This window comes from Hydra viridissima, unplaced genomic scaffold (genome assembly GCF_058129835.1).
Source record: "Hydra viridissima isolate aposymbiotic clone 2 unplaced genomic scaffold, HvirCarnegie_v1 scaffold_13, whole genome shotgun sequence".
Classification (NCBI taxonomy): Eukaryota; Metazoa; Cnidaria; class Hydrozoa; order Anthoathecata; family Hydridae; genus Hydra; species Hydra viridissima.
This window is the reverse complement of record NW_028324312.1, coordinates 6492520-6507519: the sequence shown is the minus strand read 5'-3', so window position 1 is coordinate 6507519 and position 15000 is coordinate 6492520. Positions and strand designations below refer to the sequence as shown.

Here is a 15000-nt window from a genome sequence, read left to right as displayed (position 1 = left end):
CGGGTATATTTAAGATTTCGGTTCCGGCCGGATTTCCGGTTCAAAATGCTACCGAAAATATATTATAAAGCTTTATTTAGCATAATACCGTTATGATCATTTTGATAAAAATGATTAAAAAATTTTTTTAATCAGTTGTTAAGCTTGAGAATTAATGTTAATAAAATTTGGCTTTGTTTGAAAACTAATTAATTTTCTTGTTTAAATTAACTTTAAATTAATATTCCTATCTTGTAATGTTTTTATCGCTATTATTTGAGCTGAAGTTACACCATTCTGATTCTTACCAGTTCATTTTCTTAAACATATTGTTATGATCCAAATGGACAATTTTGAACCAACCTAAAGATGAATTTGGCTCCTGCAGCTCATCTTTTTCGCACATTGTAAAAATTATTGCGCAACTTCGAACAGGGGAAAACGATTAATGTGCATTTTGACAATCCAAAAAATCATTTAAGTGTTAAATGATTTTTTTGGATTGTCCAACTGCTTCTCTATGCCTTGGGTTTCGGAAAAACTTTAAAAAAATGTAAAATTTTAGTTATTTTTACTACATTAATTTTTGTTTAAATTAGAACTAACTTTTTAAAAATGTATTACTTATTTTCGGTTCCTGTTCCGGTTTGGATTTATTTTCGGTTCCGGTTCCGGTTAAGAATATTTAGAATCTATTACTGGTTTGGTTCCGGTTCCGGCAAAATATCTGTTCCGGTCGATCACTACCAGTGACATCTCGTTTTCTAGACACTATTGGAATACAAGACACTGGTATACCTTTAAAGACTGATGGAGGATGCACTGGAACAAAACTAACACCTTTGACTTTACTTAATTCTGCATCTTTAGGCTAGTGCTGAGCACAAATTCGCTTATAATCTGTAAACACAAAGTTTGCATTTGGAAGTTTTTTAATCCATAACTCGCGATCCTCGGATTCACAGACAAAGACATACCAATTTTATTTTCACCATATTTCAAAACGCATTCAAACATTGGCTAACCATTTCCTGACTCTAGATACTCCAATATTCACTACACTATCCCATGATAACTTTTTCATCTAAACGAGAAGAACTATTAATTACTATTAGTTAATTAATTCCAGTTATACTATTACAGCTCGAAGAACTATAACCTTATTTTATCTTCACTTACTTTGAAATTATAGAAAATAATTTCATTTTTGTAAACTTCGTTTACGATTTAAGTCTGATCATTTTCTGGCGATATCAAAAATTTACTTCATATTAAAGAAAGAAACAGTAAAAACACCTAGTTTTATAAAACGAAACAAAATACAGAAAGAAATCCTTTCGTTTTTTACTTAAATAAAATACAGACACGCAACTATTTCTTTAAAGTTAAATAATTTTGCAGACCTGGAATCTTGCGACGCATTCGGCTAAAATTTCTTAAAAAAGACTGATTTTTTAAATAGTAAATTCTCCATAACAAAAATAACAAACCTTTCTCTTTTTACTTTTTTTGATAAAACAGGTCTTATTTTTCCTAATTGTCAAAAAAAAAATCAAAATTCCTTTGTTCCTTTGTGTGTATTTTTAAATGCCCCCGAACGTCGATTATCTGCCCCCGAACGTCGGTAATCTTAAAAGTGCATTTTGTTTGCATGATTTTGTCAAAACAACACTTTTTTTTTTTGAAAACAAAAGCACAACGTTCTGACTCTATAACGCACAAGTTTATGTTTATAAAGTACGGTGAATTCGCATTGTATATAACATTTTAAATAGGTTACATGGTGTTGTTTCACTACTTGGTAATTTCCAGATCCAAGGATATTAGGAAAATCTATATACGAAAGATCGCCGTGATTGCATGATGTCATCTCCTGACTTTCAAAAAGCTGATCATTATACTCTAGAATCTTTATGTAGATTGTGCGGCCAATGGATGGCTGATGGTGCAAATTTAAAAAAATAAAAAAGTACACAAATGTTGTTGATCCCTCTTTATTAACAGGCGACAAAAACAAAAAATACTAGAGCTTGTAAATATTCCTGGTCTACGTGTTCCTGGCTAAGTGTTGTAGAAAAAAATTTAAAGGAGATTGAAAAAAATTTATTTAAAAACAAGGAGTGTGGGTTACAGTTTGTTAACCAACATCTGTCTAAGATAAACATCTGCAGAGTGTCCTACCAAGGGCTGCCTCGTTTGGAAGGCAATACTTTCAATAAGTTGCTTAAAAACAACTGTTGAACTGTTTTTTCAGGAGCTTTGAACTGTTTTTTCAGGAGTCTAGTCTTAGAGTTTCCGCTGCCAAATACATTAAGGTACTAAGAGATTTTGAAAAGCTTTGAATTGTTTTTTCAGGAGCTTTGAACTGTTTTTTCAGGATTCTAGTCTTAGAGTTTCCGCTGTCAAATACATTAAGGTACTAAGAGATTTTGAAAAAATAGTCCATGGTTGTTTTGGAAACTACTCTAAATCTTTGACATATGTGGATTTCTACGAGCTTTAGAAATCTGAGGGCTACAATTCCTTTGATAGTACACATAGTTGAGCAACATATTATCGAATTCATCGACATGAAAGGTGGAATCTTCAGTATGATAAATAATTTTTAAATTTGATAAAAAATAATTTATAATATAAGTAATTAAATACTCTATTTCAACAGTTGAATCGTAAAGTTTGCATAAATTACGACGAATATTTATTAAATAAACATGCATTTCTTTTGTACTTCTTATAGTCTATAGGCTTAGGTTACTGGACCGAACAAGCTCTCGAATCCATTCATTAGGACTTCAATCAGTTGTGGCGAATGAGAAAAGTTGGAGCGCAAAGCTCAAACTATATAGAGGCGCTAAAAAACGCGGTTATTGCTTACAACTACAAGCACTTTTAAAGTAGCTATCTATTTGCAGGAACGTAGTTTGTAAAAAGTAAAATATTAAACCTCATATGAACAAACGTTTAGTATGATTTTGAAATATAAAATATCAATCATAATCTAACTATAAAGACCAGAAATTTTTTTTTTTAAATGTAATAAGTGATTATAGAAAACCCTAGTCGACCCCTAATAGCTCTCCCCTAGGGTATGGTTCCTAAAAACCCTTTTCAATTTTTTGCTTGTTTTATATTAAACTTGATCAAAATTCATCGACAGATTTCCAGGTATTTTTAAGCTTTGCATGTTTATAAATTTTAAACGAAAAGAGATTTTTTGATGAAATTTGATATCTGTCGATGAATTTTGACCTAGTTTATGACAGAATAGCAAAAAACTTTTTATGATTAAAGGAGACGTAGTTCTAGGAAGGGGGCAGCTAGGGTTTGGGGCGGGGTTGGTTTAGCTCCAACTACCTTAATATTTTGCAAGTCATCCTCATTCGACATCAGTATCAACATACTAGAAGTTTGAGTATGCCCCATGCCTCTTAGTTACCTATCTTGAACAACAAAATTCCTGTGTACCCCCCTAAAATATGTGATTTCTCCTCAGGCCCCACTAAAAAAAGTTGTTGTTCATATTTTTTGAATGAGGAGTGTTTTCTGATGGTAATCAAAAAAAATTTCTGGGGATGTGTTGCAAGGTCTTAGAGCATGTTCCTATGCACCGTGTATGTTAGTATACAAACCTCTAATACCAGATCGTAGTTTTTATGAGTTAAATTTTACACTTGCAGTTATTGCAAGTCTTTTATGTTACCAGTAGGCATAGTAAAAGTTCATCTGAAACACCACACATATGGCCGTTTAAAACAACTCTTTTCTGGATCAACCTCATGAAAACTAAGGTAAATGAATTCAAAAGTAAATTTCAGTGTATGAAAACAACGAAAAAGACTTTCAACAGCTTCAATGGTGATTGATAAAATGGTCATGGTACTTAACCGGAGTCATCACAGGCTCACAAGCAGCTAGCGGCATTGATGTTATTGCCGGTGCTAGTCTTGCGGCTATTGGAGCTGCATGTGGTATTATTTCCTCTGTCCGAGCACTAATACAAAAGTAATACCATATTGATACCTAAAAGACAAAAGACCTAAGTGACATTTTTGTTGGAAATGATTTTTCTTTTGTAAATTTGTTTGTATTGTTAGTCTATATTTTTTTTTCCAAGATATGAGCCTTCATTTCTAAAGTTTAAAGTGCTTTTAAAAGAAGAATTCAAAAAGCCCTATGTGAATCGACTACAAAACATTACGTAAGAAACCCCTGTCACAGCAAGGGATTGCGCAATACTAGGAAATCAGATGTAGCTTTAATACTTTTGATAATTTTGTTTGTTATGATTTATGAAGGCAGGTTAATAAATAGGTCAAATAGATTTTTCATAAAACCTTTTTGAATAGAAATGCGCAATTTTTAAGCTCTCCTGAAAAATTGTAAAGATGTCTTTCAGGATCTTTTGCCTTTCAGGTATTGATACGCTTTATTTATCCGCCAAGGAGGCGGTCACCTCACTCCAAAAGGGAGTGTCGCTACCCCTTACCGATGGTGAACACTCAGCGGACGAGTTAAATTATTAAAATACATATATCATGATTTCTTTATCGAAAAACCACACTTACTACAGTAGTGCTAAAAGCACTACTCGATGGCCCAGAAGTTCTCAAAGAAAATTTCAACATGAGACGAGCTTAGATGGTCGATTACTCTCGTTTTTTGTATCCTCACTTCAAGTAGTGGTTGCGGTTTTTATCCTTGTGCTGTCTCTACAAGATTGGCATCGTCTTGACAGGATGGCGGTGAGTTTACGTAAGTCTTGTAAAAGAGAATGCCAATAGTAATGATCAGACCTCTAAGTAACAGCACTTGTAAATTTTCTTCGTCTTGATTTATGCTGATTGCCATTCCAGTGGTGTGGACACAAATGCCAGACCAAAATTAATCTCTTTTTTTTTGAGCTCTTCTGGCGGATGCCAAAGCCTTTCGAGCTTTAACTATCGTGCATCCTTGACTCACTGTGCAGCCGTAGGTGTTGAGTTCTAAATTGTTAGAATATATTACACACGTTCAATTAAGTCATTTTGCAGTATGGGAATAGTTACAACTTTTTGAACCCGAGCTGGACGTGTTACGTCAACATGTTAAAGTGTGCTCAACATACTCAACGATGCAAGGGCCAATACAAATTTATATTACGTCTCTTATGCGACAATAGATAGTGCATATTGTAACACTTGGTTGTTGTTTAGATAATCCTGAAGCTCTAAGTGGTCTCCTATTGAAAATGCTTTTTTTGGCTAGACCTGTATATGTTGGAGTTGCAATCTGTGAAATTTCTTTACCAATACTTTACCCCATGAGCGCGGCATAGTTGGCGTTTAAAGTATTTATTTTGTCAGAAGTCATGCGTAAAAGCTCATCGTGCATCAAAGTACTTCCGGGAAGATTTTTAGCATTTTCTCCTGAGATGGCCTTAGCTAGACGCTCTGTCTTTGAGTGGTAGAAAAACTGTATCTAACTGATCGCGAACGAGGCATGGTATGGCTGTGCAATGCTGAGATGTCATCCAGAAACTGTGACTGCAATGGCGACCTGAAGTAGCGAGCTTTGCGAGAACAATGCTCCTCTTGTCGAGATCCTCTTCAGCAATGCAGTCGTCGATAACTATTATACTCTCAACACTAGCCATTATGAATAACATAAACTCAATGATTTACTGCACCTCAACACACTTTATCAAAGTTGCTGGAACAATGTGGAATCGTTTCTCTCAATGGATCGCAGTATTTTGGTAAACTCTACCATTAGCAGACCAGGAATACTTGTGCCGTTGGATGGTTCTCTAAGAACTCAAGATAAACTCTAAATTAGTGCGACCCACACAAAGTAGGTAACTTTCTAACTGTACTTGAGCTTGTGATGACTTATCATTTAAGGAAAAGCATATGGTCATTTATAGTTCACATATCACGATCATTTAACATGGACAACGTTGAGGTTGCAATATCATCCCTTATACAAGTGCAAGCGCAAGTACCTAAAATTCAAGACGCATCTTTACAAATATGACTTGTCGTGGGGAAAAAACGGGGTTGCAGAGGTTTGTAAAAACTTAATCCTAAACGAAAAACGGTTACATGAGTACCGCTGTTGTTGGTACCAGTACAATTGTCGTTAACTTTGCCCTTGAAAATAATTGGACTAGTCACACGAATTAATATTCTATCAAGATGGTCACAGCTGTCGTAGCCCTCGGTGGCTCACTCAAAAAATTAAGCGACACATTGCCGACACACTTGAACAACTTTAAAAAGCTGAGTATAAACAAAAATGTACCAATGCAAGTAACAAACTTAACGCACAATTGGCCGCAAAAACGTACCGCGATGAGACAACGTTATGACTGTCAAAGCCAGTCGGTTTTACAAGGAACATTTAAGCATCGGTTTTACAAAGAACATATAAGCAACAAAGGATGACAGCCAGACGAAAGTTTACTGACTCTTTCAGTCAATGCACTACAACTCAGTGAATATTACAGACTAAACGAGGACCAAAAATATGCAAATACATGTTTGCTGCAGGCGGTGCGATTGGTGGTGGTGTAATTGATTGTTTGTACTTCAGCTAATAACATAAAACGCACAGAGACACAGACACACACAAAAGTTGAAGTTAGGGTTTGTTTTTTTTTTTATCTGCGGCAATTAAATTGCGACGATCAGTAGCCCTCCAAAGTTCGAATTAAAAACAAAAAGCTTATTTTAACTATTAAATACAGCTATTGATAAATATGTTACTTTTAATTTTCATTCTCATATAAAGAAATTTTCATTCATTCATCCCGTTTTAACAAATGGAATCGTCATCAGTCAAATTTTGAAGTTAAAAACCAACCAAAATACAGAATATTTATTTTTAGTTGAATAAATATAATTTAGTTACATTACTGGTAAAAAAAAATGCAAAAAAAAAAAAAAAAAAATGGCGGCAATTTTTGTTTGCATAAGAAAAGTTTAACTAAGTTAAAAAAAAACTGTTAAAGGTGTTCACAAAATTAAGAAGGAAATGCTCAACATTCCTTGAGTAAAAAATTTATTATTCACGCATTTGTCTCATTTACAAGCAATTGCTCAACTATGTTAAGTGATTGCTCATAAGCAAGAGCTCACAAGGGAGCAATTGGCCTAAAATATTACTCACGTAAAAGTAATTGTTTAAAAAACAGAGAACACAAGCAATTGCTATCTTTTATTCGAACTTAATTGTGATATTTGCTAAAATGTCATAAACAGTACGGAAAATAAAAAGCGGAAAATTTATGATAATTTATGATAATTTTGGACTTAAGATTTTAGTGAATATTTTTCTCAACCAAACAAGTTATCGCTTTTAAAGAACTAAATGATTAACAAAAATTTCTGTCAACAGTCATGAAAGAGGTTTCCATTATATTGAGGTATACTGACTGTATTTTGTTTAATGTTTTTAAAATATTTTAATTGCGTTGAATTTTTTTTAAATCTCGTATTTACGATTTTATATAGTCTTAAATATTTATCTCATAAAATCTATATACATTTAAAATGACATTACTTTAGTATTTAGTTCATGTTTCGAGAAGATTAAAAACAGTTTTTCTTTAACCCCTTCAGACCCCATGTGCAGAATTATTCACGCTTTATTTCTTTCAATGTTTTTATTTTAATCAATTTTCAGTCGCCTTGTGTGTGTGTGTGTACGAACCAAATATTTGTCAATATTTTAAAATCATTCAACTTATTTCATCTATGTCCTTCTTACCAATAATTAGTCAAAAAAAATTTTTTTTTATTATCCAATAAAACAGTCTGAAGGACATTCCTTTTTTTTGAAAATCCTACCAGTCCAAGAGTATTTCACTTTAAGTTAAAAAAAAAACGTATTTTATTAAAAAAGAAATTTAGATTAAACCATTAGGGGCGTTTTAAATACTCGGGTGAACAACTAGTTGGCCTCTGACTTTCAGGCCAATGAATGCACTGCGTATAATATCCAAGAAAAAAACTCAGTTTTATTACTGAGATAAACGGATTAATGAACTCTACATCCAACAGTAATAGTCATTATTGTCATTCATCTTAAAATCATTTTCTTCGTTTCAGATAATGATGCATGATAGTGAGTTTGTGCATGCAACAAGTCACGGTAAACTACTTTCATGGAAGGAACAGTTCAATTTATACCACTTAAATGTTATAGTTTAATGGTTTTTTCTAAAAAAATAATTTACATATAAATTTTTTTTTTCATAAAGCAATCTAATAACAAGTGTTGATACAAACACCTGCTTCACGATATTGATTATTCATTTTCATAAACATCTTCGTTTATATGATATAGGATATATATTTATATATGTATAATAGAGATTTCAATTAAATAGAAGCCATTTTGTGTTTTACAAGTAACAGTACGTGAACCACCATTTAACTATATTAAATTGCTATTTCATCTGCAGAATTATCGGGGTCGACTTCCAACTGATAATATTTAGGGGATGTTTCTGACGATTCATTTCCAGGAGCCTTATTACCACTTGATATAGTTAATCTAGCATAGCCTGCTGGATAAAAATTTACATCACCATATTGCTCCATAGAATTATTCTCTTTTACAATAGTATCGCTTGGATCTAGCAATAAAGATGCATATTTTTTACTATCTTTGGTGGTAATATTATGATCGTGTTTTACAAGTGGTATAGTTCCATTACTTTCAAGAAGCGGTGTGCCACCATTATTTTGTAAAAGTTTGGCATATCCGGAATTAACTTTGTCTTCTAAACAAATCTCTTCGGGACTCGTTTTTACATGTTTAGATTGCTTATTTTTATTGTATTCCTGTAGAATCTTTTCTGGATCAGTGTAATAATGGAATTTTCCGTCCGAACCACTAGAAATGTCTACATATTCATGGATTGTAGAACTAACGGCCCCGTTTCCGCAGCTTTCATATTCATTTTTTTCATGCTAAAAACAATAAAAACGAGAAATGAAATCCAAGTAATATTTTTAGGTATCAGAAAACAGTAAAAATAAAAACAAACAATTAAACGAATGCTCACAATAACATCTGTGTTTTTAAATCAATACCAACAGTAAACAATACTTAGTTGATGGGAGAAAAAGTTTTACAATAAAACAAGAACAGAATATAAACCTAAATGTATACATAAGTATATGAAGGTACTTAATCGTTATACCTTATATTTAAGAGGTAATTGTTCAAGTAATGGGTACTCATAGTTCGAATCACTTTTCTTTTCACCGATTTTTTCTGAAGAAACAACCAGATCTACATAGTTAAAGTGATTCTTCTTTTCTTCGATACCAGTCGTCTGAAAATTAGGTTCAACATAACTCGGAATTGAAACTTTATTAACCATATTCGTCGGGGGAACATTAGGATCTACATAGTCAGGATTTTTCATTTTTTCATCTCTACTCTTCAAGCAAATACTTGGGTCAATATAAGCGCTTTCGTCTGCAAGACAAGAATTTGCAGTAACTTCCAATGAGAATATTATTTAACTTACTTTTATTGAAATGCAAATTAATTTTTTAAAATTTTTTCAAGTTATGAATAAAAGCTTATAATTTATCATTATGATTACTATTATTAAAAATGACGTGCTAGCTTACGGGTAGGCCTCTGTAATTGTATAGCTCCACTCCTTCTATCATTCCCCCCCCCCCCTTTCTTGAAAATTGTTTGATTTCAGCCCCCACCAAAAATCATTAGTATTTTAAAGGGTCCTAAGTGGGGTTTGGGAGTTTTAAGCACGGCACTGATTAGTATCGTTTATTTATCTCACATTTCAAAAATTACGTAATAAAAACACACCCATACCGTAAGTTCTAACTCCATCATTTGGAGAATTTGTAAAGTGTCTACGAAGAAATTCGTTATTTATAAGTTGAATCTGCGACGCCTACGACACAATCAGAAGTATATGTATGTATGTGTGTGTATAATATATATATATATATATATATATATATATATATATATATATATATATATATATATATATATATATATATATATATATATATATATATATATATATGAATTCTATAACAGGATAAAACAAAAATAAAAAAATTTTAGTTGCCTTCAACTTTTAAGACAAAACTCAAAATATTAAAAAGAAAAAAACTAAAAGAAAAAAAGCTATTTTTAAAAAACTTACATCTCGTGGATGGGTTCGATCAGGCAAGGATAATTTTTTTCTAAAATAAAATTTTAACGAATAATTGGTTGTCAATTGAACTGTTTAGCTTAGTAACTTTCGATATTTAAGTTAAGTTATTTATATACAACAAGATAAAAACACTAAAACCATATTTCGTGTTCCATTTCGATAGACTTTGAAAGGATATAGTAGATTTACCTTTTTAGTTTTTTCTTCCGCAACACCAATAAAATCACAGCAGTTATTATAATAAGGGCAGCTGCCGCTACAATTAAAATGATCAAGTTGTTTTTGATTTTCGGAGTGCTTACTACTTTAGTTTTAGAAATCAATGGAGCCTAAAACGTTAGAGAGAATAAATAGAAACTTAGTGTAAAAAGCATACAAAAAAAAACTTAACAACAAACCGTAAAAAATTTAATGAAAAATCTTACTTTGGTAGTATTTGTAATAGGTTTCACCTCGTTATCTGTAAATGAAAATACAGAAATGTTTTGGAAAGACATAAATTAATTAAATGGTAGATTTTTAAGTATCGCGTTTAAGCTTGAAATATGAACAAAGATTTAAAATTAACATATAACATGAGATTGTCAAGCAAAACAGAAACCACTGAGATTGATAATACGAAACCTTTTTTCATGTTGCTAGGTTACCAAAACAAATCTGTTCAAATAAAACTTGTGTCAACTTTTTAACAAATTAGAGAAAGATTGGTGTAAACTGATTACCGAACAATAAAAACCAAAAAACTTTTTTTTTTTTTTTACATAAGATAGAAATAATAATAAAAAAAGATTGCATTTGAAAGTATTAAGGGTCTGCGTATCGTTTCATTTCCGTATTGTTATCATGTCGATATGATAGCGGGAAAAGAAAAATGTCATCGGAATAATTACGACAAAAAATCGGTAAAAAAATTTTATTCGGTATTGTAGTTAGTTTAAATCTTGGTATATATATACCGGAACTCTCGTCAATCCGATGGCACTTTTTTTCTGCTATCATATCGGAATAACATACAGAAATGAAACGATACGCAGACCCTTAGAAAGTATGAAAGACCAAAAAAAAGGAAAAAAGAACCCTTTTGGTAGGGAATCTGTTAAAACCGATCCATTTAACATTCAACAGCTTAAAGTTTTTAAATAACAATTTAAAAAATATTTTTTTGCGTATGATACAGCAATAAAAATAGATTTAAAGTTTACATTTTTTACAAAAAAAAAATAAGAAAAAAAAAAAAAAAAAAAAAAAAAATTCAGAATCCATTACAAGTGGTGTTGCAGTACCAAGTGTTGCATATTGGATTGTTACGTGAATCAATCGTGCGTGAATTGAATTCTTTTACACGCTTTTTACATTTAAAAACTTTACTTCTTTTGGCTGCAGGTGATACAAGCTGTTTTTCATTCATAGCTTCTTCTTTTTTGACAGGGTTTTGCAATGGCATTGAGAGATTGCGGTTAGTTTTATGTTTTTTAGGTGTTTTTCAGCTAATTTAGGTTGCTTTATTTCTTCTTTTTTGATCAATAATAGCGAATTCTGTGATACTTTGCTCAGCAACTAAAGGAATTTTAGATTGCCTAGATTTTTTTACATGAGAAAGATTTTTCTCTCGGAAAAAACTCTTCATTTCTTTTTTTCATAATCTCAAGTAGTACTTTACACTTCTCAAGCCTCAAAGCAGGTGAACTTGGTAAAACAGAATCTGCTGTGGCTGGTTCTGATAAAGATAATGGTAAAGTCTATATTAATTGGGTCGAAACGTTTCTGAAAACAGAGGTGTAAAGTGTTTATCAGCATTACAGCAATTGTTCACTAGATTAATTTTTTGATTGGTGATTTTCAAAACACACCTTGCACCCTTGCGGCACACCACAGGAACCGGTTTCATCTCAATTCCGGATATAAGAACCGGAAGTTACACCAGAGAGTTAATAATGTTTAGTGACACTTCAAAACAAAAATTATTTCTTGCGTGCAAGAAGCGGCTCTGGCATTTTTTATTGATTTGTGCAATGAAAGTAGCCGCATACGAAGTCCATGACATCAATTTGTGTTAAAATCATCCCCATTAACAAAGGAACTTAAAGGTATGCTGTTTGCTGTGAGTACCATTTTTGAGCCTGATCCTTTGAAACATGTATTAATGTTGTTCTAGCGACCTCTTAATGTTGAAAATGGAATGCCATATTTGAGTACAGCTTTTCTGATTGAGGTATTTTGGTCTACTAAATCAGCTATCGCAGCTTTTACATTTTCTTTATTATACAACTTTTTACTTGTTCACATTTTGAACGTGAATGATTTTTTAATAAATATTATAATTTAAATAATGAATATAATTTAAATTTCATTTTCGCAGACTAACTTTTAATAATTAGAAATCGGAAATAACACTTACTTAAATTAAATCCACATAACTTAACCCCTGATAGCTTTACAAACGCTTAAACTACTTGTGTAGAATATAAAGCAATTAATAGAACGATCGGTTTTATCAGCAAAGATTTGAATTTCATTTTTTATAGTTTTTTATTTAATTTAATACCTTGAACACAAAAAAAGCACAAAAACTGAATTGAAATTAAATTTTCTATTGGATGATGTCTAAATATATTTTACCCCCGGATTTCAGTTCCTGAGCTTTTACGTTTGCAAATAAAAGGACAAAAAAATTATGACTTACATGATGTCTAACCTTTGGATGACTGTTCCAAAAGAAACATACAAGCTAGCTAAGCATAGATTGCTTGGCTTATTCCACTTGCGTTGTTTATATTTGTTAAAATTTACCTTAGGGAAGCCTCCTGCTTTTTTTGAACTATTTGTAACAGTAGTTAAGTGATGAAGGACCGCCATATCATTTCTTCAGAGAATCCCTTTTTTCTTCTTCAGTGCTGAAATTCATCTTTACTGTTTACTTCAACATTTTTTTGTACATTTTCAATTTTTCTTCCAACTTTAGAAATACCTTGTTGAATTAGAATAAGCTTTTTCTATAAGTTTTTTACTTCTTTAACCATAACTCTTTCCAGTCTGCTTTTCACTGTTTGCATTTTGTTTATTTGACACACACACACACACACACAGATATATATACATACACACGTATTTATATGTGTGTATATATATATATACCAAGAGTGCTGGATGAATAAAACTTCAACTGTATTTATTAATGTACATTATTAAATGTAAAAAATCAGAAATGGGGAGTTTCAACCTGGGCGTCGAATTGAAGAACAATGCCCAGCAAGATCATTGTATAATAGTGTATACTCTAATGTTGGTGCAGTGAGCATAATTGAGGCATTTGTTGATAAGGAAAAAAAAAAAACTACTCCACTTCAAATAAAGCTGGGATTGATGAAGCAGTTTGTTAGGGTATTGAATAAAAATTGTTACAATTTCAAATACTTTCTTCTGCAGATTGAGTGTGGAAAAATTCAAAGCTGGAATCTTTGACCTTACATATTTTATGAATGATATTATGGCTTTTACCTTGCCCAGCATTGTCATAGTTCTTAGGTTATCATAAAACACACAACTATAAAGAATTGGTATAAAATTATTTATTATAAATTATCATAATTATCATAAAGTTATTTACTATAAGGTTATCATAAAGCATACAACTATGAAGAATGGTATAAAATACTTTCTCAAAATATAGAAATTTGATAATAGAGCTTCCTAGCCACTTTGATGTAGATTTCCAGAAAATGTTGGTGATTTGAGTGACAAACAATGGAAAAAGTTTCATTAAGATATAAAGATCCTGGACAAAATTTAAAAGCCAGATGACAATGGCAAACTTGTGCTGTAACCTTTAACATGATTATTCTAATTACCCATGATGCAAACAATTTTCATAGTGATGATTGTGATTAATCTCTGTAAATGTACTAAATATAATGAAATTAGGTTTTTTTGCAATAATTTTTTTCTTTAGCCATTTTTAATTTTCTTTAAACTTTCATGTGATTTATGAATAGCTAACCATTGCTTAGCATTAGTGTCATCTTTTTGATTTTCAAATTTTTTTTCAGAGGTTTTTTATTTCATTACAACAGTTAAAGCAAAAATGATAACATATTTATAAATCTGTGTGAAAAACTCTTCAAAAACTGTAATATGATTGACAGCAAATGTGTGTTAACCAGTTTAACAAAAAAAAGCGACATAAATCATTTTTTAAAAAAATTATTAAAAAGCTATATAAATACATTTTTTTCTCTCAAAGATATTTTTTTTTTTTGTGACTACACATTTGCAACCAATTCTGGAATTACAGAAAGTTAAATAAAGTAAAGATTAATGCTGCTTAATTTATTGTTTGTAGAAGCTTGTATACAGAATTACAGAAAGTTAAATAAAGTAAAGATTAATGCTGCTTAATTTATTGTTTGTAGAAGCTTGTATAGACTGGGAAATCAAAAAAACACATTTACCCAAAGCTGATGAACAACATGAAATAAAAACATCCTGAAAAGGGTAAAATTTACAAAAGATGCACTGTGGATGATTAGAAGTCAGTAAGTAATGTATATAACACATCTTTTACCTGGTTAACACAATAAATATGATGAAAATATGATAAAAATAATGAATGATGATGAAAAAATGAGAATGATAATGAAAGCAAAAGATTTTTCTTTCAGATAAATCTATAATAAATTTTTTTTTTAAAAATGAACCTGCCATAAATATTTTTTTAAAAGATGAACATACCATAAGACCATATGGTACCTATCATTTACCATAGAAATTTTAACAGCAAAAAAAGAAAAAAAAGCAACAGAAATTTTTTTTTAAAATTTAACAAAATAAGTACA

The 15000-nt window shown here is 31.2% G+C and overlaps 1 protein-coding gene across 2 annotated transcripts in view; it reads right to left on the bottom strand.

Annotated features, from left to right (window-relative positions):
* Positions 1 to 8155: 8155 nt before the first annotated feature.
* The window catches only part of LOC149880193 (uncharacterized), a 9826-nt gene continuing 2981 nt past the window's right edge, over positions 8156 to 15000 (bottom strand). For both annotated transcript variants that reach the window (XM_090069942.1, XM_090069941.1), the window contains exons 5-10: positions 10594 to 10628; positions 10358 to 10497; positions 10157 to 10196; positions 9814 to 9895; positions 9167 to 9447; positions 8156 to 8933 (exon numbers count right to left, since the gene is read on the bottom strand). In XM_090069942.1, the coding sequence (XP_089926068.1) occupies positions 8400 to 8933; positions 9167 to 9447; positions 9814 to 9895; positions 10157 to 10196; positions 10358 to 10497; positions 10594 to 10628 (1112 nt within the window). In that variant the 3' untranslated portion in view covers positions 8156 to 8399. The remainder of the gene's footprint in view (positions 8934 to 9166; positions 9448 to 9813; positions 9896 to 10156; positions 10197 to 10357; positions 10498 to 10593; positions 10629 to 15000) is intronic.